Source organism: Meriones unguiculatus, chromosome 3, assembly GCF_030254825.1.
Source record: "Meriones unguiculatus strain TT.TT164.6M chromosome 3, Bangor_MerUng_6.1, whole genome shotgun sequence".
In the NCBI taxonomy this organism is placed as follows: domain Eukaryota; kingdom Metazoa; phylum Chordata; class Mammalia; order Rodentia; family Muridae; genus Meriones; species Meriones unguiculatus.
In genome coordinates this window covers 89,028,641-89,052,431 of record NC_083351.1, presented here as the reverse complement: position 1 = coordinate 89,052,431, position 23,791 = coordinate 89,028,641, and the positions used below count along the sequence as shown (strand labels likewise).

The 23,791-nt window shown below is 39.2% G+C and overlaps 1 protein-coding gene and 1 pseudogene across 2 annotated transcripts in view; both read right to left on the bottom strand.

Annotated features, from left to right (window-relative positions):
- Positions 1 to 448: 448 nt before the first annotated feature.
- Positions 449 to 23,791, bottom strand: part of LOC110563521 (zinc finger protein 431-like) — a 32,003-nt gene continuing 8,660 nt past the window's right edge. Inside the window, exons 2-5 of one of the 2 annotated variants that reach the window (XM_060380309.1) lie at positions 16,834 to 16,926; positions 4,326 to 4,452; positions 4,094 to 4,154; positions 449 to 2,951 (exon numbers count right to left, since the gene is read on the bottom strand). In XM_060380309.1, coding sequence (XP_060236292.1) covers positions 1,556 to 2,951; positions 4,094 to 4,154; positions 4,326 to 4,359 — 1,491 coding nt within the window. In that variant the 5' untranslated portion in view covers positions 4,360 to 4,452; positions 16,834 to 16,926 and the 3' untranslated portion in view covers positions 449 to 1,555. The remainder of the gene's footprint in view (positions 2,952 to 4,093; positions 4,155 to 4,325; positions 4,453 to 16,833; positions 16,927 to 23,791) is intronic. The other variant, XM_060380308.1, reaches the window with a different exon arrangement.
- LOC110564507 (stathmin-like) lies at positions 19,356 to 20,338 on the bottom strand (annotated as a pseudogene).

Sequence of the window (23,791 nt, the reverse complement as noted above, 5' to 3'; positions counted from 1 at the left end):
CCTCCCTCCCTTTTTTCTTCTTATGCCTCTCCCCCAGTCCACTGATAGGGAGGCCCCTTCCATCTGACCTTTGCCAATCAGGTATCATTAGGACTGGCTGCAATGTCTTCCTCTGTGGCCTGATAAAGCTGCCCCCCTTTCAGGGAGAGGTGATCAAAGAGCCAGCCACTGAGTTCATGTCAGTGACAGCCCCTGTTCCCATTACTAGGGAACCCACTTGGATAATGAGCTGCCATGGGCTACATCTGTGCAGGGGTTCTATGTTATCTTCACATACGGTTCTAGGTTGGAATATCAGTCTCAGAAAAGACCCCTGAGCTTTTCATTTTCTGTGAATAAGATTAAATTAAATCAACCACAGGTCAAGAGGTGAAGCAAGTAATCAGATGACAGGGGATGACCATTAAACACACACACACACACACACACACACACACACACACACACACTGGCTCCTGAGTCTTTATTGGTAAAATCGAACACTTAGAATTTTTGTATTTTAAAACAATTACATTTGTAGGGTTTCTCTCAAGTATTCTTTTATGTATTTGGAGACTACTGTGGCTTCACTATATTGAATACCTTTATAGTTTTACTCCAATATGTTGCAGGATATTTGATCACATTGTGACCTCAGAGAGTGAGAACTGGAAAAAAAATCTGTGGTATGGCTCAGCCTTTGACACTAAAGCTTTTTGTTTACTGTAAAAAAAATATGTGGTGTGACTCAGCCCTAACACACATCTTTACTCAGGGAACAAAATAAAATCAATCATAGGTCAAGAGGTGATTCAAGTAACCAATCTGAATAAATAGAAAGGATGGACATTGAATTAGAGGGTATTTAAGACAAACAGCATGGAGAAGAAAGGGCTTTTTTATTCTCGGGTGTGAGTAGAGTAGAAAGTCACCAGCGGCTTTCTCTGACTCTTTGAGCTCTCAGGTTTTCAATGACTCTTTATTGGTAAAACTGAATGACTAGGATTTAGTTTTATAAAAACAGACTACTTTTTTTGGAAAAGGCTTTATTATTGTTTAATGTTAGTCATAGATGGCACAGTAGACAGTGAAGCTCACCATGATGCTAAACCTTAATTTTCAAAAGGAGCAGAGGGGTTCAGTCTTCTTGGAAAAGACTCTCACCCAGTTAGCTCACTCCAGTTACTTTATCCAAACATTATAGAAGGTTAATTGGGGCTGGGAATGGTTCCAACTACCAAAGTTACCTGTCTGCCTCTGAGAAGAGACACACCACACAAATTTCAATCTCTTTTGATTGTGGCAAAGAACTTCAGGTTTGTAAGGAATGTCTTAGGTCACTACAGCTGCAAGCTCCCATGTAGCAGCAAAGTGCAGATTCTCCACAGAAAAAAAATATCTTCAATGTTCAATCTCAAAACAGTTTCTCAGCCTCTACCTATTAATCCAAACACAGCAAAGGTTTTGCTAAAATATTTTTCTCAAAGCCAGAAACATGAATTTCAATTAGTGAAGCTATGAATTTCACTTAGAGCCAGCCACAAAAGGCTACACTTTACATATCATTACATTTTTATCACATTAATTTGTAATTGTACGGTTTCTCTACAGAATGGATTCTTTCATGCCTTTGAAGTTGACTGTGATGTGCAAAGGCTTTCCCACATTGATTACATTCAAAAGGTTTCTCTCCAGTATGTGTTCTTTTATGTATTAGGAGATAAATCTGACGTGTAAAGGCTTTAACACATTGATCACACTCATAGGGTTTCTCTCCAGTGTGTGTTCTTTTATGTATTAGGAGATTACCCTGTCCTGAAAAGGCTTTATTACATTGATTACATTTATAGGGTTTCTCTCCAGTGTGTGTTCTTTTATGTATATGGAGACTACTCTGACATGCAAAGGATTTCCCACATTGATTACATTCATAGGGTTTCACTGCAGTATGCGTTCTTTCATGCCTTTGAAGATGACTGAGACGTGCAAAGGCTTTACCACATTGATTACATTCATAGGGCTTCTCTCCAGTATGAATTCTTTCATGACACTGAAGATGACTCAGACGTGCAAACGCTTTCCCACATTGATCACATTCATAGGGTTTCTCTCCAGTATGTTTTCTTTTATGTATTTGGAGACTACTGTGACATGCAAAGTCTTTACCACATTGATCACATTCATGGAGTTTCTCTCCAGTATGTTTTCTTTTATGTATTTGCAGACTAAAGTGAGATGTAAAGGCTTTTCCACATTGGTTACACTCATAGGGTTTCTCTCCAGTATGTCTTCTTGTATGTATTTGGAGATTACTATGACATGCAAAAGCTTTAGTACATTGATTACATTCATAGGGTTTCTCTCCAGTATGAATTCTTTCATGATTTTGAAGATGACTGTGGCGTGCAAAAGCTTTCCCACATTGTTTACATTCATAGGGCTTCTCTCCAGTATGAATTCTCTCATGACATTGAAGATGACTGAGACGTGCAAAGGCTTTCCCACACTGATTACATTCATAAGGTTTCTCTCCAGTATGAGTTCTTTCATGACACTGAAGATTACTGTGACTTGCAAAAGCTTTACCACACTGACTGCATTCATAAGGTTTCTCTCCAGTATGTGTTCTTTTATGCACTTGAAGACTACTATGTTGTGAAAAGGCTTTACCACATTGAATGCATTTATAGGGCTTCTCTCCACTATGAATTCTTTCATGCTTTTGGAGACTACTATACAATGAAAAGGCTTTCCCACATTGATTACATTCATAGGGTTTTTCTCCAGTATGAGTTCTTTCATGACACTGAAGATGACTGTGACGTGCAAAGGCTTTCCCACACTGATTACATTCATAAGTTTTCTCTCCAGTATATGTTTTTTTATTCATTTGGAGATGATGGTATTGTGAAAAGGCTTTATCATATTGATTACATTTGTAGGGTTTCTTGTTAGTATGACTTCTTTCATGCCTGTAAAGATAATTAGAACATGTGAAAGCTTTATAACATTTATTACACTGAGGAATCTTTTATCTGTATGAATTAATTTTACAATTTGGTCTAATTGTAAAGAGGAATCAGATATTAAGGTTTTAACATTTAGTTTACTTTCTGAGTGTTCCCCTTCATTATAGGCTTTTTTTTTTCATCTTTGAAGATACATGTGATAGCAACAGCATTTATTACATGGCTCACAGTTATAGCATCATTTTTGTATATGAGGTGATTCACATACTTGAAGAGAACTAGAAGAATTTAGAGCTTTATGATACCAAATGCATTCATAAATATTCCAACAGAGTGGGTCATACTACATTTGAAAAGTGAACCAGAACAGAAGTATTTCCATATTCCTAGTACTCAGAGGGATTTTCTGAAGTGTGAGGTTGTGGACATATTACCAATGAAGTTGGAAAACCAATTAACTGTAAACTTGCACCACATTCAAACAGTCTACCCTAACCATGAATTATCACACATCTTCTAATTGCTCTGGGAGAGACAGAGGTACATTGCTTTTTTCATCACTTATGCATACATGGCTTGTATCCATTGTGACATATGATAAATCAATGAAAGGAAGAATAACAAATCACATTGCAGTCACACAGTTTGACCTTTGCATCTCATAGACGTGGTATAAGCATTAAGGTTTCTCTACAACAATCTTCTTGACTTCTATAAACTGCCCTTCTCATGAAATTTAGCAATATTCATACAAGTACATGAGTATCACCAACTTTACTATGGACAATGGGCTTATTAGAAGGTTTTGGACATATACATATCACCTTTTCAGTGTGTACACCTTTTGCAATATCTGAATGATACAAGACTAAGTGGATTGGCAGATCTACAGTGTAGCTCTAATGGTGCTTTGATTCAAATGGTGATATCTGTAAAGGCATTGTTACCATATCTTCTGTCTTAAAGGAAAACCTTGCAAACACAAATCAGATACTTGACATTGAGGTGCATGGTTTTGTATAATCAATAATCATCAATACACTTAAAGCTGTGCTTATTTACACTGTTGTTTTTCCTTAAAACTTCCAGGATACACTAAAATTTCTTCAGAGGCATATTTGTATCAGCTTGCACATGAAAATTACCTTCCATGTCTTCTAGAACTTTGACAATGTTCTTCAATATTGTTGTCTTCCCAATTATAGCCTAAAATATAGTACCAGAAAACATACAATATATTATTGAAAATTATTGTAAAATTTAAGTTTCTTTATTCACCTCATTCCTCCTTTTCCTCAATTGACATTCCAGAATATTACTAACAAAGAAATAGGTTTGTCCCCTCATTGTACAAAGTAAAAATGTTCACAGTCTTACTTATAGCAATGAGGTTCCTGTAGGTCTCCAGCATCACTTCTTTGTAGAGACTCTTCTGGCAAGGATCCAGCAAAGCCCACTCTTCTGGAGTGAAGTTCACATGCACATCATCAAAGGTCACTCTATCCTAGAGTATCACAAACATTTATACAACAGAAAGCATGATAGGGACAACATTGGAGATGCATACTTCATTGACAATACAATTCATACAGTTCTGGTTTTTCCCCAGTTGTTACCTGACAAAGAAGTTATGACAAAATTACAAAGTCATTTTAAAAGGAAACTTAATAATGAGGTTCACCCCTTTCACTACTGTGCCCTTTTAATAGGATATAGCCTTGCAAGAGAAACACTAATTCACAAACAAAAAGAAAGAGATACACAAACAGATCAATAGTACTGAACACACATCAGAGAAACTTTATGAACAACTACGAACTACAGAAAACAATGAGCAAGCTGGGTATAATGGTTGATAACCTTAATCCTTGACTGTGGAAGACAGAGGGCCAAGTATCTCATTGAATAGGATGCCAACCTAGTCTATGCAATGAGTTCTCAGCCAGAGGTACATATTAAGACCCTGTCTTGCCTGCAAGTATCAATCAAACCAAAAAGACAGATAGAACTCAGAAGTTTTTACTTAAGTTCCTAAAAAGAATTATACATTCACTCTACTTTTGTTTTCATCATCCAGAATCCTGGGGTACCCCAACTTAAACTGTAACATTAATAAGATCTTACTAAAATTGAATGAATGTAAAACAGTTAAAAATTGACAGATGAAAATATTAGCAATATAAGTGTTGATCATAAATGAACAACAAAGGACAGGAGAGATGGTTCAGCAGTGAAGAGCTCTTGCTGGTTCTGCAAAGTGGGCTCAATTGCAAGTAATTAAATGGGTCACACTTATCTATTGTTCCTAGTTAAGGAGTTCTGAGGCCATCTTTTGACTACGGTGAGGACCAGGTACATGGTAGTCAGAAGGTACATATTCATGCACACAGACAAAATACTCATAGTCATTACAACGTAAATTCAAAACAAACACAACAGGTAGGAAGGATGTTACTTACCTGAAATAAAAAAAAAACATCAGTATTGATGTCATGAATACATGCCATTCTAGGAAACAGAATGATAATCTGCCAAATTTCAAAATTCAAAATGTGGGTGAAACTCAGCACAACATATGTTCGACATGTGGAAAAAAAACCCCTACATTAAAGGCTCATCAGCCAATAATATAAAAACAAAACGAAATAAAACAAAACAAAGCCAGTCATGTTAGCCCACATTTAATTCCAGCATTCTCGAGCCACAGTCTAGTGTATCTTTAAGTTCGAGGCATGCCTAGTCTACGAGCTTCCACTGAGGACAGCCAGGGCTATACAGAGAAACTTTGTCTTTAAAACAAAAACAAAATTGAAACATACAAATACCATGGCATTGAAGAACAATTGCTTCTATTGTATTTTATATGATTTAGTCTTTAATGGTAAAGGTATGACAACATGAGAAGGAAGCTGAATGATCAATTTAAACCATAACACAATAGACATGAATAACAGGAAATGGGCTGAGTCTATAGACACTCAAATCCCATCCCCAATGAGGAATTACATTTAGAAAGGCTTCTCCTACAAAAGCTTCCATAAGCTCCCCAAAGAAAGTCACCAAAGTTGGACAAGTATTCAAAGACATCATCTTATCTGGGAAATTTTTGATTCAATAAACTACACTTTGATCCTGGTTGCTATAGCCTCATGGTCATCCAGGATGAAAATACATTTAGTCTAACATCAATGATCCTTAAAGTTTACAACAGTCCCTACACTGTTAAAATATTCAAAGTTTCTTTTGATATTCAAAGCAATCTCTGGATTACAGTATCTTTTAAAGTCAGACAACAAGTGATGTCTTTCCAATGTACAATGGCACAGAATATCCCTTCCCATTCCAAAAGAGATGAATGGGTACAGAGTGAGGGAAGATTGGACCAAGGCAGGAAACTTAGCAGGGAAAACACTAAATCTCTGTAGCTCTCTGTCTCAGGCACATGGGGTTTCAGTTTCAAAGGGCTTAGATGGCCCTGCAACTTCTCATACATCTTTCAGTTTGGTCACTGCAGCTCCCTATAGGCAGCTCACCATGGCGCATGTTTCATAGCTTGGGTATCTCATCATCTTGTGGTCTCAAAATGCTACTGAGGCTTCATCCTCATAGCTTCATGCAGTGGAGTCTCAGTCCCTAATCGAGTCTCTGACTCTGCCAAACACAGGTGGATGGATCAGTGCTAATGTGAAACCATAGACTAAGAATCCATGACCTTAAATTTTTCATCTTTCTTGTTTCCAGCATAACATGTGTGATCCTGCCAAGTTTGGTTTCTAAGTTGGGATGGATCATCCATGCTTGGATGTTGTAGGAGACGATTAATATTTATTAGTGGTTTATCTTCTAGTAACACTGCTGCTAATCTTAAAAAGCTGTATAACCAAATCACGACACAGAGACTGGGTTATTAGTTAACCTAGAACACAATGCTGGGCAATATTTACTCCCTCCTAAACCTCCAAGCCCTCAGTTTCCTAACACTTAGATTTCCCACTAAATCTAATCTTTTTGTGAAATCTTAGGTCTGATTCATGCTACAAGTCCTCCAAGCTCTCTCCTCCCTCTCTGCTCTCCTCGTGCTCTCTTCTCCTCACACTCCTCCTTCTCCCACCCTTTCCTGTTCTCTAGCTCCTCCCCTATTTCCTGTTCTCTAGCTCCTCCCCTATTTCCTGTTCTCTAGCTCCTCCCCTCTTTCCTGTCCTCTGGCTCCTCCCATTGGACAACACTGTCTCTAGTTGCTTTATTTGTGTCCTGTTTACACAAGAGTTGAGACAGGATGCTTATAGCGAGTATCACAATGCAATATCCAGATTGAAACCAGAGAGTTGGGGGTGGGGAAATCAGCATTTGAATTAACAAGGGTAAGGCATATACATTTTAAAAGAACATTATACCAACACTTGGACCACAGTTGCAGAAAGTTTTGTATGAAGTTGCTTCCTGGGATCCACTTTGCTTCCATTAATTGAAGGCTTAGCAGTAGGGTGGTTCCCATTTGAGCACCTTGTTGGGCTTCAAATCCAGAGGAAGAATTTTCTCTTTTTTAATTTTATTTTATTAATTACACTTTTTCATTTTATATCCCCCATAAGCCCCTCCCTCCTATCCTTCCGATCCCACCCTCCCTCCCCTTTCTGTATGCATGCCACTCCCAAGTCCACTGATAGGGGAGGTTCTCCTCCCCTTTTTGATCTTAGTCTATCTCTTCACATCAAAAGTGGCTGCACTGTCCTCTACTGTGGCCTGGTAAGGCTGCTCCCCCCTCAGGGGGAGGTGATCAAAGAGCAGGCCAATCAGATTATGTCAGAGGCAGTTCCTCTTCCCATTACTATGTAACCCGCATGGATACTGAACTGCCATGGGCTACATCTGTGCAGAGGTTCTAGGTTATCTCCATGAATAGTCCTTGGTTGGAGTATGAGTCTCTGGGAAATTCCCTGTGTTCAAATTTCTTTGTTCTGTTGCTCTCCTTGTGAGGTTCCATCCTCTCCAGCTCTTAATATTTCCCACTTCTTACATAAAATTCCATTCACTCTGCCCAACAGTTGACCATCAGGCTCAGCATCTGTGTTGATAGTCTGCAGGGCAGAGGCTTTCAGAGGCCCTCTGTGGTAGGTTCCTAGTTTGTTTCCTGTTTTCTTCTTCTGGCTTTCAGAAGCCCTCTGCAGCATGTTCCTAGCTTGTTTCCTATTTTCTTCTTCTTCTGATGTCCATCCTCTTTGCCTTTCCGGATGGGGATTGGACATTTTAGTTAGGGTCCTCTCTCTTGCTTATTTTCTTTAGATGCACAGGTTTTAGTGGGTTTGTCCTATGTTGTATGTCTATATGAGTGAGTATATACCCTGTGTGTCTTTTTGCTTCTGGAACAACTCACTCAGGATGATCCTTTCCAGGACCCACCATTTACCTGCAAATTTCATGATTTCCTTATTTTTCATTGCTGAGTAATATTCCATTGTATAGATGTACCACAGTTTCTGCATCCATTCTTCAGTTGAGGGGCATCTGGGCTGTTTCCAGCTTCTGGCTATTACAAATAAAGCTGCTACAAACATGGTTGAGCAAATGTCCTTTTTGTGTACTTGAGCCTCTTTTGGATATATGCCCAGGAGTGGTATGGCTGGATCTTGGGGAAGCGCTAATCCTAGTGGTCTGAGAAAGCGCCAGATTGATTTCCAGAGTGGTTGTACAAGTTTACATTCCCACCAGCAGTGGAGGAGGGTTCCTCTTTCTCCACAACCTCTCCAGCATGTGTTGTCACTTGAGTTTTTGATCTTAGCCATTCTCATGGGTGTAAGGTGAAATCTCAGGGTTGTTTTGATTTGCATTTCCCTAATGGCTAATGAGGTTGAGCATTTCTTTAAGTGCTTCTCTGCCATTTGGTATTCCTCTACAGAGAATTCTCTGTTTAGCTCTGTTCCCCATTTTTTCATTGGATTACTTGGTTTGCTGCTTTTCAGCTTGTTTAGTTCTTTATATATACTGCATATGAGTCCTCTATCAGATAAAGGATTGGTGAAGATTCTTTCCCAAACTGTAGGCGGTCGCTTTGTTTTGATGACGGTGTACTTTGCTTTGCAGAAGTTTTTCCGCTTCATGAGGTCCCAGTTATTGATTGTTGCTCTTAGAGCCTGTGCTGTTGGTGTTCTGTTCAGGAAGTTTTCTCCTGTACCAATGAGTTCTAGGGTATTCCCCACTTTTTTTTTTCTAGCCGATTTAATGTGTCTGTTTTTATGTTGAGGTCTTTGATCCACTTGGACTTCAGTTTTGTGCAGGGTGATAAGTATGCATCTATTTGCATTTTTCTACATGTAGACATCCAGTTGGACCAGCACCATTTGTTAAAGATGCTATCTTTTTTCCATTGAATGGTTTTGGGTCTTTGTCAAAGATCAGTTGTCCATAAGTGTGTGGGTTTATTTCTGGGTCCTCTGTTTGGTTCCATTGATCCACCATTCTGTTTCTATGTCAGTACCATGCAGTTTTTAAAACTGTTGCTCTATAGTACAAGATGTCTACATGTAGAAAAATGAAAATAGATCCATACTTGTCACCCTGCACAAAACTGAAGTCCAAGTGGATCAAAGACCTCAACATAAAACCAGACACATTAAATCGGCTTGAAAAAAAAGTGGGAAATACCCTAGAACTCATTGGTACAGGGGAAAACTTCCTGAACAGAACACCAACAGCACAGGCTCTAAGAGCAACAGTCAATAAATGGGACCTCATGACACTGAAAAGCTTCTGTAAAGCAAAGGACACCGTCATCAAAACAAAGTGACCACCTACAGATTGGGAAAGAATCTTCACCAACCCTTTAGCTGACAGAGGACTCATATCCAGTATATATAAAGAACTAAAGAAGCCGAAGAGCAGCAAACCAAGTAATCCACTTAAAAAATGGGGAACAGAGCTAAACAGAGAATTCTCTGTAGAGGAATACCAAATGGCAGAGAAGCACTTAAAGAAATGCTCAACCTCACTAGCCATTAGGGAAATGCAAATCAAAACAACCCTGAGATTTTACCTTACACCCATGAGAATGGCCAAGATCAAAAACTCAAGTGACAACACATGCTGGAGAGGTTGTGGAAAAAGGGGAACCCTTCTCCACTGCTGGTGGGAATGTAAACTTGTACAACCACTCTGGAAATCAATCTGGCGCTTTCTCAGACAACTGGGAATAGCGCTTCCTCAAGATCCAGCCATACCACTCCTGGGCATATATCCAAAAGAGGCTCAAGTACACAAAAAGGACATTTGCTCAACCATGTTTGTAGCAGCTTTATTTGTAATAGCCAGAAGCTGGAGACAGCCCAGATGCCCCTCAACTGAAGAATGGATGCAGAAACTGTGGTACATCTATACAATGGAATATTACTCAGCAATGAAAAATAAGGAAATCATGAAATTTGCAGGTAAATGGTGGGATCTGGAAAGGATCATCCTGAGTGAGTTGTTCCAGAAGCAAAAAGACACACAGGGTATATACTCACTCATATAGACATACAACATAGGACAAACCCACTAAAACCTGTGCATCTAAAGAAAATAAGCAAGAGAGAGGACCCTAACTAAAATGTCCAATCCCCATCCGGAAAGGCAAAGAGGATGGACATCAGAAGAAGAAGAAAACAGGAAACAACCTAGGAACCTACCACAGAGGGCCTCTGAAAGCCTCTGCCCTTCAGACTATCAAAGCAGATGCTGAGTCTGATGGGCAACTGTTGGGCAGGTGAACGGAATTTTAGGTAAGAACTGGGAAATAGTAAGAGCTGGAGAGGACAAGGTCTCCACAAGGAGAGCAACAGAACAAGAAAATTTGAACGCAGGGAACTTCCCAGAGACTCATACTCCAACCAAGGAATATTCATGGAGATAACCCAGAACCCCTGCACAGATGTAGCCCAGGGCAGTTCAGAGTCCAATTGGGTTACATAGTAATGTGAAGAGGGACTGCCTCTGACATAATCTGATTGGCCTGCTCTTTGATCACCTCCCTCTGGGGGGGGGAGCAGACTTACCAGGCCATAGTAGAGGACAATGCAGCCACTTTTGATGTGAACTGACAGACTATGATCAGAAAGGAGAGGAGAACCTCCCCTATTAGTGGAGGAGGGAGGGTGGGACTGGGAGGGGAGGAGGGAGGGGCTTATGGGGGGGATGCAGAATGAATAAAGTGTAATTGATGAAAAATTTAAATAAAAAGGGGAAAAAAAAGATCAGGGATGGAGATACTTCCAGAAGATCTTTTATTGTAGAGGATTGTTTTAGCAATTCTGGGTTTCTTGTGATTCCATATGAAGTTGAGAATTTTTCTTTCCAGGTCTGTAAAGAATTGTGTTGGTAATTTGATAGAAATTCCATTGAATCTGTAGATTGCTTTTGGTAAGATGGCCATTTTTACTATGTTAATTCTGCCAAGCCATGAGCATGGGAGATCTTTCCATCTTCTGATATCTTCTTCTATTTCTTTCTTCAGAGACTTAAAATTTTTTTCATACAAGTCTTTGACTTCCTTGGTTAGGGTTACTCCGAGGTACCTTATGTCATTTGTGGCTATTGTGAAAGGTGTTGTTTCCCTAATTTTTTTCTCATCCCTTTTGTCTTTTGTATACAGAAGGGCTACTGATTTTTTTGAGTTAATTTTGTATCCGGTCACTTTGCTGAAGGTGTTTGTTTATCAGCTGTAGGAGTTCCCTGGTAGAGTTTTTGGGGTCCCTCACGTATACTATCATATCATCTGCAAATAGTGATAATCTGACTTCTTCCTTTCCAATTTGTATCCCCTTGATCTCCTTCAACTGTCTTATTGCTCTAGCAAGGACTTCCAGAACTATGTTGAAGAGATATGGAGAGAGTGGGCAGCCTTGTCTTGTTCCTTGAAGAATCTTCTCTTTAATGATGCTGATCTCTCTGAATTTCAATTCATGCCTTTGTTTCAGCCATTGACTGCCATCTGAAACTACCTAATGCTGTGTTTCTCTATAAACCATAGACTTTGCATTTATTTCTGCCCCAACTGTTGATTTTTTACACTGTAGTCCTGAATGAGTCACCAATAATAACCATTCAACAGATTCATTATTCCATCTATGAAATCACCGCATTATATTTTTTTAATTTTGCCTTACTCAGTTTCTCAGGGAATAGGCAGAATGAGAAAGATTTTGGGCTACAATATCACACAATTGACCTCTAGCTTAATTTTTCAGGGAGTCTATCTTCCACTGAAATCCTATGACCATGACTACTTCTGTCTGCATTACTCTCCACACCCCAATATTCCAGGTCCTATTAGGACAGTTGATTAAGGTGTGTCCAGCTTTTTATGTTTTTTGCCAATATAAAGTCCTGATATTTTCAACATTCCTCCAATAGACAACATTCCCAGATTTTATCCAGTAGGAAAATTACTTTTTGCATACCAGTTTGTTTTTGTTGTTCTAATTTGCTTCTCTGCTGTTGTGACTAAATTCTCAAACCAAAAGTGTCTCAAGTAATGAACAGGTTTAGTTAGCTGGTTCTGTCAGACCACATTCCATCATTTTGGGAGCTTATGAGAGAAACTGAAGCTAGAAAATAAAGGCAAAAACCACGGGCAAACCTTCTTTTCTGGCTTTCTCTCTTGCTTGGGAGGCTTCCTGCATGAACTGATATCAAGTTATATTGAATAGTCCTGTCAGCTTTGAAGAAACACATCCACAGAGCAATTAAAGGCTATAATCAAGGACAGAGCAGTTTCAGTAGATAAAACAAAGTCCAGGCACTTGGGGCAGGTGGAGACCTGCAGTTTTCTGTCAGCCAATGCACCAGTGGCTAGCAGATACCACTAAGAAGACAGCTAAAGGCTCACATCACGCAGGATCACCCCTTCCTGGCCAGATGGTAATGATGGTATGCTTAGCCCTTCAAAGCTTGATCTGTGTAGCAGAGAAGGAAGGGGGAAGAGCCAAGCAAGGCACAGCTCAGGAAGCAGAGGCCAAGTGCAAATCCAAAAAGACAACAACAAAAATATTCAAACGCAGTCAAGCTTCTAGTCAGGTAAAAATTGTTTTAAAATCATACTTTTATGCAAACAAATATATAAATAAATAAGCAAACTGAACAGAGATGGTCAAAAATAATTGTTTAAATAACAAAATAAGTCTCCATAAAGAGACTTAGATTAAAAATAAATTAATAAATATTTTCCATATTAAAAAATGGAAAATCCTGTAAAGGAGAACATTTGGACCCATATAGGTTTGTTTTTGACTGACAACATATAAATATGTATATGTTCAGTAATAAGCGTGATTTTATATATCATTTTTTAGAAAGATCAAACTAAAACAGACTTGTAGAAAGAGAAGACTGAAAGATATATTGCTGGATTGGATAACATAGAACAGAAAGTAGAAACAAAATAGTTTCATAAAATAATGAAAGAAATATTATAAAAAAGTTTTGTAGACATCCATTAGGCTCATTTGATTCATGTCCTCTATTAGCTTATTTCTGTATTTAGCTTCTGTCTCAACGATCTGTCCATTGGTAACAGTGGGGTGTTGATGTCTCCCACTATTATTGTGTTGGGATTAATTAATGGGATTAATTAATGTCTGATTTAAGCATTAATAATGTTTCTTTTAAGAATGCAGGTACCCTTGTATTTGGGGCATAGATATTCAGGACTGTAATGTACTCTTGGAGTTTTCCTTTGATGAGAATGAAGTGTCCTTCCCCATATCTTTTGATTAATTTTGGTTGAAAGTCCATTTTACTAGATATTAGAATGGCTACTCCAACTTGCTTTTTAGGTTTATTTGCTTGGAAATCCTTTTTCCAGCCCTTTTCTCTGAGGTAGTGTCTATCTTTGTTGCTAAGGTGTTTTTTGAATGCAGCAGAATGCTGGATCCTGTTTCTGCAACCATTCTGTTAGCCTATGTCTTTTTACTGGAGGGTTGAATACATTAATGTTGCTAGATATTAGTGACAAATGATTGTTAGTTCCTTTTATTGTGGAGTTGGTGGTGATAGTGTTTGTTTTCTTTTGGTTTTGGTGTTGTGAAGTTATCTATATTCTTTGTTTTCTTGGGTGTAGTTGACCTTGTTCAGTTGGAGTTTTCCTTCCTAATCTTTCGTAGGGCTGGGCTGGTGCATAGATATTGTTTAAATTTGGTGTTGTCATGAAATACCTTGTTTTCTCCTTCTCTGGTGATTGAGGTCTCTTAGTGTATGCATGACATCTGCCCAGGCCCTTTTGGCTTTCTTAGTCTCTGTTGAGAAGTCAGATGTGATTCTGATAGTTCGATTTTTATATGTTACTTAGCCTTTTTCCCTTGCTGCTTTTAATATCTTTTCTTTGTTCTGTGGATTTAGTGTTTTTATTATTATGTGGTGGGAGGAATTTCTTTTCTGGTTTAATCTATTTGGTGTTCTATAAGCTTCTTGTATGTTTAAGGGCATCTCTCTCTCTCTCTTGGTTGGGGAAATTTTCTTCTATGATTTTTTTTTGAAAATATTTTCTGGACCTTGGAATGTATTATTCTTAGGTTTCATGTTTTCATGGTGTCCTTGATTTCTTGGATGTTTTGTGTCAGGAATTTTTCCATTTAATATTTTGAGAGATGTATCAATTTCTTCAATTCTGTCTTCAATGTCTAAGATTCTCTTCTCCATCTCTTATATCTCTTATATCTTGTATCTCTTGTATCCATCTCTGTTGGTGATATTTACCTCTGTGGTTCCTGATCTCTTTTCTAAGTTTTCCATCTCCAGAGTTTTCTCAGTTTGCCTTTTCTTTATTGAGTCTAATTCCGTTTTCAGGTCTTGAGAAGTTTTATTTTTTTTCTTCACCTGTTTGTCTTAATGTCCTCCTATTTGTTTGGTTGTATTTTCCTGAAATTTTTGACAGTTTATTAATTTCCTCTTTATATGTCTCTAATAACTGCATAAACATAGATTTAAGATCATTTTCCCGTGTTTCAGCTGCATTAGAACATACATTATTTTGGGGGGGATTCTGTTGGGGCTACCACGTCCTCATTTTTGTTAAGTGTGTTTTCATACTGGCCTTTAGCCACCTGGCTATCCCTAGTCTTGACTATTCTGGGAACCTGCATCAAAGAACGGACCTGTCATCTCTGGAGTCTGGAGTTGTCGTCAGGATAATGGGAGAGATACGCAGAAACATGAATGGGTGCCTGTGTTTTGGTTGTAGTCATGATGGAGTGTGTGATTCAGAAAGCAGGGTGCAGGCACAGGTGCTTTGAAGGGCAGGGATATGGATCTCTTGAAGGGCAGGGGCACAGGTGTGGGTGCCTTCAACAGCAGAGCATGCACACCTCAGAAGGCAGCTGCCACAGTGGGCATCCATGTTAGGTAGCAGTCGTAGAGAATCTGGTACCTCAGAAGGCAGCTGAGCTGCGACTTACAGGCCAACCAGACACTGTGCTCCTGGGACTCAGACTCATCTGGGTTCTTCCCTCTTGGACCATGGATTCCATATGACTTTATAGTCCAACTGGTTTCCACAGAGGCACCAGTAGAACCATGGTTTGGAGGTTGGGATGCTATCCCAGGAATCCAGATGCTGCGATTGGGAAGATGGGAAAGATCCGATGTCTGATTGCTGGAACCGAGGGTCCCTGGAACTGGTGGCCTGTACTCACTCAAGTATGCGGAAAGGGCAGGGGACTCACATTTGTGACTCCTTGACTCAGGAGATGGCCACAAGGGGCATAGATCTGATTGTCCCAACTCCTTGGGTTTCCCTTCCAATTTGGAAAGCAACAAAGTGAGTATTTTGGATTCAGCTGCCTGTTTATTCACCAGTTTCATAATCTCTTATCTTCTGTCCTTTACATATGGTACACACTGCTCACCACCATCTTGGAAAACTCCCCTCCCCATGCAACCCTAGCTTTAACAGTAAATAGCTAGAAACAAACAATGTTTTCCTTTCAGATTTACTATAGATAGATAATGATTAAACACTATGTAAACAGTATGTAGACAGATAGATGATCTTCAAAAACCTCAGAGACCTATAGAATATGGCCTTTAAAGATTTTTTTTAAAATTATTTTAAGGCTTTTTTTTTGGCAATGAGACATGTCAGCTCTTGGTAGCACCTCATTAAACTTGAAAGATGATGAGCATCAAGGAACATCCATTAGGAGATGGTTTCAAATCTGGCAAGCCAGCCACCAGGCAAAGAATGACTTACTCACTACAGACAAAATGCTGTCTAAAATGGGCATAAAACCTGGATATATGTGAAGTCAATTGCCAAGCTCTACCAAGACAGGATAAACACTTACTTTATAGTTTGTCTAAAACCTGGATATATGTGAAGTCAATTGCCAAGCTCTACCAAGACAGGATAAACACTTACTTTATAGTTCTTGCTTCACAAATATGTCTGTCATATAAACTGGGCCAGAAAGCTCAAGATTGATGCTCCAACATTATAGAGAAAATTTGGGTGGCCATCCAGGCAACCAGCCATCTGTCACCTCTTAATACTGAAAGCTGCTTGCCTCCACTTCCTACCTACTTAGGTAACATTTATTTACTTCTCAAGATTCTGCTAGGGGTGAAAACAAGATAGTACTAGTCTTATAATTAAATTAAGTTGTTTAGGTATAAGAAGCATATTTTTAGATTGGTAATACAAGCTATAATAAAAAATTATTTAGGTACAGAACTCTAAAATCATCCAGACAGGATAGATGATAGAATACTTTCTCTAAAGTTGTAAAATGCATATGGACTGGACATTGTGAATGTAAATCTTATCTAATATTATTCATAATTGCTATTATTGTATATTAATGTATTATTGAAAGAAAAGTTTTTTTTATTGGATTAAAAAGGGGAACAGTAGAAGGGATACCTTGTGTATTGTATGGATGTAGCCACCAGTCAATAATGAATCTTAGCTTAGGCAGGAAATAGGAGGAAGACAATCCAGGGGGCAGAGATTATCCTGTGAAAGAGCCAGGTGTGTGAGATTCAGCCAACAAGATGTGAGGAAGACAAACACAGCCAACCAGCCATATGACAGAATGTAGATTAATATAATGGGTTATCTTAAGTTATGAGACAGTCAGAGAAGGGCCTAGCTATATGGCCTATGTATCTGAAGGACGGAAGGAAAAACCACCTACAACATTCAACCATGATCAGTACTGAGCCAGATGATACTATAATTATGGATATTATATTTATTGTTAAACTGGCAACTGGGGACTCTCCATAAAGTTAAAAAAAAAAAAGTCCACCAACATTTGCCTGTTGGCTTCTATTGCAAAAGCTTTCATATGGAAAGCGAATAATTTTTTTATTTTTGAGAAACAAATCTGGATATTTTATGAGGCATGGAGAACCTTATACTCTGTCATTGCCAACCACCCTGTGGTCATAAGGGTGTCCCTTATGATGATGGATCTGATCCATTCAAAGGTAGAGTTCTTCACAGGCTTAGCCATGGAAAGAAAAGTATTGCATTGGAACTGGTATTGATCTGATTCCTTCTTGACCAGTATGTGGTAGCAAAGGAGTCTGTGGCTTCTCACATGGAAGAAATAGCTCAATAATTGCCTATAGGCCCCATGTCTAAACTACCCACCCCTCCCCCAAAAGAGACACCTATTGGACTGGGACCAACAGAATGGTCAGAATTTGGCTAACACATGGTTTACTGACGGCTCATCAACCACTGATGGAACCAAAACTAACAGAAAACAGCCAGTGCTGAGGAAGAAACCACAAAATCAGTTCAGCACTATTGGCTATAAGACAAACAACTAGGAGAACAAAAGGAAAATCTTTCTCTTCTCAAATTCATAGTGCATGTGCAATGGTATAGCTATATGGTCATCAAAATGGAAAAGACTAAGTGGAAGATAAACGGTAAAAATATTTGGTCATACCATAAATAGAAATGGTAAAACCTAACAAAATAGCAAAGACATCAAATTGTATGTAGTTCATACAGGCAAGACAGATAAAATGTCTGAAAATAATGAATGAACAAATTTTTAATTAAGACTAGAATAATAATATCTGCCAGAGAACAAATTCAGAATAAATCAGCAAGAATATACACTACACATTTGAACAACTTGAAAGTTCACCCCAACACTTAAAAAATTAGGGGAAATGGAGAACCAAATTAAAACAGGACAACCTTTTGAGAATAACTATTAAAGGTATTCCATAGCCAGAAGTGGGTTATACCTTTAATCCCAGCATTTGAGAGGAAAACGCCTTTAATCTCAACACTAGAAAGGGAGAGGCAGGCACATAGAAATTACAGTAATTTAAATATAAAATCCACTTGTGAAAGGCAGGCTGAAATTCAAAATGAATGTACTTTGTGATCTAAAACTAATACACTTAAACCTTGAATTTATATAAAGAAACACAGGAATATAGGTATATTTATGCACACATTCTAATGTATATTTAGTTTCAAATTTTCAAAAGAAAGATATAACCTGCCAAAAAAAGGAAACCTCCCTCCTCTAGTGTCAACAATGTTTAAAAGTCCCAAGTTCAAAGTCGAAAGTTCAAAGACTCTTCTGAAATTCATGCAAAATCTCAACTTTAATCCCCTATAAAATCAAAATACAAAAAGATCACATACTTCCAATATCATAGTGAGGAAACACTGGACCAAAGCAAGACCAAACACTGGGGAAACTATAAACTCTGCATCGCCATGTCTGATGTCCAATTCCTTTCGGCTTTGTTGACTGCAACACAATTCTTTCTCTTGGGCTGGTTCCACTCCCTGTTAGCAGCTTTCTTTCCTTCTCAGTTATCCCACAGCTCTGGCATCTCTAACATCTTGGGATCTCCAAGGCAACTTCAAGTTCATGGCTTCTTGTTCCAATGTCTGGGATATACACATGATCAGAGCTCCTCCAAAGGGCTTGGGTCACTTCTCCAGCTCAGCCCTCTGAAGCACTCTAACCTCTGGCTGACACCACTCCACTACTGATGCTGCTCTTGATGGTCATCCCATGGTACTGGCACATCCAATACGCTGGGGTCTTCTGCTGCAACTAGGCTGCACTTTCACCAACAGGCTCTCATAGGCTCTCTTCATGGTTCCAATCCTCAACATCTTTGCATGACCCCTTCAGTCCTGTCCCAGTCAATTGCCACTGAGGCTGCACCTTCACCAATAGACCTTCCTGATCTCTTAACAGTGCCAAGCCTCAGCTACTCTTCATGACCCATCCATGCCTTCAGGACAACACCGCCTGGGTGATTCTTAAACATTACCAAGTCTGGCTGCCAGCATGATGTCTATCTCTGGAATCAGCTTCTTTGTGCTCTCAGAAAATAATTTCCAGAAGATTTCCCCTTAGTGATGGTGTTCTATTCTTTTGTTTTTTTTTTTTCACCAACAGCACTGTGCAGTTTATTAACCATTCAAGTACAGTAGCATCTGGTGAGATTGGGACAGAATCGGGATGGCAAAGTAAACAGAGTCAGCATCTAACAGGTTGGAAGAAGCCACTACATACTTTTCACAAACGTCTTCCACAGTCAATACAGCAAGCCATTAACCCAGCACACCCAGGGTGCTGAAGTGGAAAAGATGCAACGAGAAAAAGAGCTACGTTAGAAAGACCAACACTTTAAAAAAGAGTAAAACACTTTCAGTTTCTCCCCTTGAGCCCCTGGAACATCTCACGGTCTGATCTACCTATACAGTCCTACATCAGCTTCTAGAATATTTGTCAGGAGGGAAAAAGTAAATGACACTGGCCAGTAGAGTCTTTGGATATTTAGGACGGGGTCGGGGAGAAAATCAGTTCTCGGAACAAATTAGTCGGCCTCGGTCTCATCCGCAGGATCTTTGGATTCTTTGTTCTTCCGTACCTCTTCAATATGTTTGTCCTTCTCTCACAAACGCTCCAGCTTGGCAGCCATTTGCGCCTCCCGGTTCTCTTTGTTGGCCTCCATTTTGTGGGTCAGTTTCTCCTCTGCCATTTTGCTGAAGTTGTTGTTCTCCTCGATAGCTTTTTGGAGCACTTCTTTTTCAAGCTCCCGCTTCTCAGCAAGCTGCTTCAAGACTTCCGCTTCATGAGACTTGCATCTTTCTTCTGCAGCTTCTAATTTCTTCTGAATTTCCTCCAGGGAAAGATCCTTCTTCTTTGGGGGGGAAAGGGGGAAGTCGGGGACAGATTCTTTTGACCGAGGGCTGAGAATCAGCTCAAAAGCCTGACCTGAAGCACGCTTCTCCAGCTCTTTCACCTGAATATCAGAGGACGCCATGATGGATAGAAGACGAGACTGGCTGTGCCGCTACACAATCCACCGGTACGCAGAGCCCTGCTCGCTCCCAGCCGCCTGGCCACACTCCGGTGTTCTATTCTTAATCACTGAAAATTTCTTAGCTCCAGCATCAACTGTCCCAGTAACCACTTCTATTCTTGACTCTAAAGCCAAAGCCATGGCGCCGAAGCTGTCAAGTTTTGCTGCTCTCTGGGGCTAAAACAGGGGACCCTTGTTCTGTTGGATCTTACTCAGAGATCTGATTGCCTGTATCTCCTGTGATTAAAAGTCTTTACCACTATGCCTGGAACTACAATTTTCTTTAATTAATTTTCACAAGATCTTTATAAGCATCGGTACTATGCCTCAAGATCTCAATCAAAAACTGTGTGGCCCATTTCTGGATTGTAGTTCATCCCAGATATACTCAAGTGTCCAACCAAGCAAAATTCATCCCTTGTCAACTTGACACACAATCATCTCCTCATGTCCAAATGAAAACAATAACCAGTTCATAATAATGCCTAATATGATATAACTATCTCTGGCACAACTGTAAATGCATAAACAATAAGCTTAGGTGGATGGGGTCTTACACTTAGGTCACCACTCCTTCAATTCCACTTGTTATCTCTGAAAAGAGGAGTTAAGCTCTATTCTACTCCTGGTGCTCCCTTTCTCCTTGAAACATACATTTTCTATTTTTCCTTAATTAGCTTGTTTCTTTTCATCAAAGTGCTCTTCGTAAGAGCAAAGAGTAATAACCACACAACAGAATATATACTAGGCCATTTTGAGATTTCTTTTGCAAATTCAGTAAATCTAAGTCTCTTGACTTTAGTCTCAGGCAGAATCATTGAACAAGGGCAAAAGCAGACACATTCTTCAACAAAATATCACAAAACAGTCTCTAGGCCACATACTAACATTCTTTTCCTCATTAAGCCCCACTTAAAGCATCCTACTGCTTTCCAAATCCAAAATTCCAAAATCCACATTCCTCCAAACAAAAACATGGTCAGGATTATCAGAGCAATAGCCCACTCTGTTGGTATAATTTTTTTTTAATGTATATATCTTACCCTTGTTCAGTCAAATACTGATTTCTCCCCACCCCCTAACCCCCAACTCTCTGGTTTCAATCCAGATATTGCACTGTGATACTCATTCTCGACTCTTGTTTAAACAGGATAAAATAAAGCAACTAGACACAGTGTTGAGCAGGGAGGAGCCAGAGGACAGAAAAGAGGGGAGGAGCCAGAAGGCAAGAGATGAGTGGGAAGAGAAGGGAAGAGGAGAGCTAGGAGAGCAGAGCTGGAGGAGATCTTAGAGGACATGGAGCATGAACCACACCTAAGATTTCACAAAAAGAAAGTATAATGTGGGAAATCTAAATGTTAGGAAACTGAGGGCTTGAAGGTTTAGGAGGGAGTAAATATTGCCCAGCATTGTGTTCTAGGTTAACTAAAAACCCAGTCTTTGTGTGGTGATTTGGTTATACAGCTGTTTAAGTTTAACAGCAAGCATTGCTAGAAGATAAACCAATAGTAAATATTAATAACCATATACAACACCATTCCCTGGTATCAACTTCTGTCTTAGGGTTTCATTGCTGTGAAGGGACAACATGGCCAAGGCAACTCTTATAAAGTAAAACATTTAATTGGGGCTTGAGTACAGTTTCAGAGGTTCAGTCCATTATCATGGTGAAAAGCATGTCAGCACTCAGGAAGACTTGGTTCTGGAAGAGCCAAGAGTTTTACATCTTAATCGACTGTATCTGGGAGGACACTGTCTTCTGGAGGCAGCCAGAAAGAGGCTCTCATCTGCACTGGACAAAGGTTGAGCATATAAATGAGATCTCAAAGGCCCCCTCCACAGTGACATACTTCCTGTATCAAGGCTACACTTCCTCTGTTGGTATAATGCTCTTTTAAAATGTATACACCTTACTCTTGTTCATTCAAATGCTGATTTCTCCCCCCTACTCTTTGGTTTCAATCCAGATATTGCATTGTGATACTCATTCTAAGCATCCTGTCTCAACTCTTGTGTAAACAGGATAAAATAAAGCAACTAGACACAATGTTGAGCAGGGTGGAGCCAGAGGACAGGAAAGGTGTGGGAGGAGAAGGTGAGGGAAGAGAGCTAGGAGAGAGCTGAAGGAGAGATCTTGGAACAGTGTGGAGAGATGGACTGGACCTAATATATCACTAAAAGCAAGTATAATGTGGGAAATCTAAATGTTAGGAAACTATGAGGGCTTGGAGGTTTAGGATGGAGTAACTATTGCCCAGCATTGTGTTTTGGTTAACTAAATAAACCTAGTCTCTGTGTGGTGATTCGGTTATAGAGCTGTTTAGGACTAACAACAGCATTACCAGAAGACATATCAATAGTAAATATTAATCTCCAACTACAACAAATGGTGCCCAACTAATCTAAGTATCCACACCCTTTAAATCATACTTAAACATAATTTGGAGGGGGGAATAAGCTCCCAGTGATAAAATCCAAACTTAAAACCTAAAAACTCCCAGGTCAGTTACTGTCTCTTTAAGAGAGACTCTTAAATCAGCCCAGGAGCAAAAGAGTGCCTCCTGTGGGCAGACCTGAGACTTCCATACCAAAACTGGCTGCTGCTGCAGTTTAACTGAGGGGTAAACAAGATGGCCCTTTTATACTATGGCTGGCTCAACTGGCTCAGCTCCACAGCCACGTCAGGAAAGAAAGAAACTGGAGGCAGACAAACCTCTAGACAGAGTTTGGCCTAAACTGCATCTAAAATAAAAAAAAAATTGCCATGGCAGAGGGTGTTTTAATCCCTTTTGGCTTCATTTTGGCTGTCCTATTCATGGATCTGGTTGCAATATGTTTAATGGTGTTGGTTCTTCTCCATGCCTTATCCAAGAAAGTTCAAGGAGAAAATGGGGAAAAAGCCAAGGATTGGAATACTAAGTTACAGACAAGAAAAAGTGCACTCTTCCTAATAATTAGATTAATAACGGCTAAAATTCAAAGCTCTCTGGCTGTAAGATATTTGTCAGCTCCTTCTGGTAAGGGTCCACCAATCTACTGAAATATCTAAAATAACCAACTTAGCTTTGTTTGTTACAGCGTAAATTGGCACAACTGACCCCAAACTTAAAATTTTCTTGTCTCTGTTTGATTTTCATTTAAACGCTTTGAGTTACATCAATGTTAATTTGAGAAAAAAAATTTAAACAAGTTGGTGAAGACACATGCCTTTCTTCCCAACACAGGAAGAAACAGGCAGATCTCTGATTTCTGGATCAAGCTTATTTACATAATAAAAGCCAGGATTGCAACCTCTGCTGTTTAGCCATTTACAGAGATAGTCTAAAATTCAAAATGACAAAAATTTCCTTAAGGTTACCATGTAAATTCTTCTTTCTTAATAATAGATGTTATATCCTTACTGGTCTAAAGGTTGGATTCATATCATTTTTAGGTTTATGTAATGTGAGATAATGTCACACTGCTCTGAAAACTGCCTTATCCTTTTAAATGTGAGATATTTTCACAGGAGAAAATGCTGG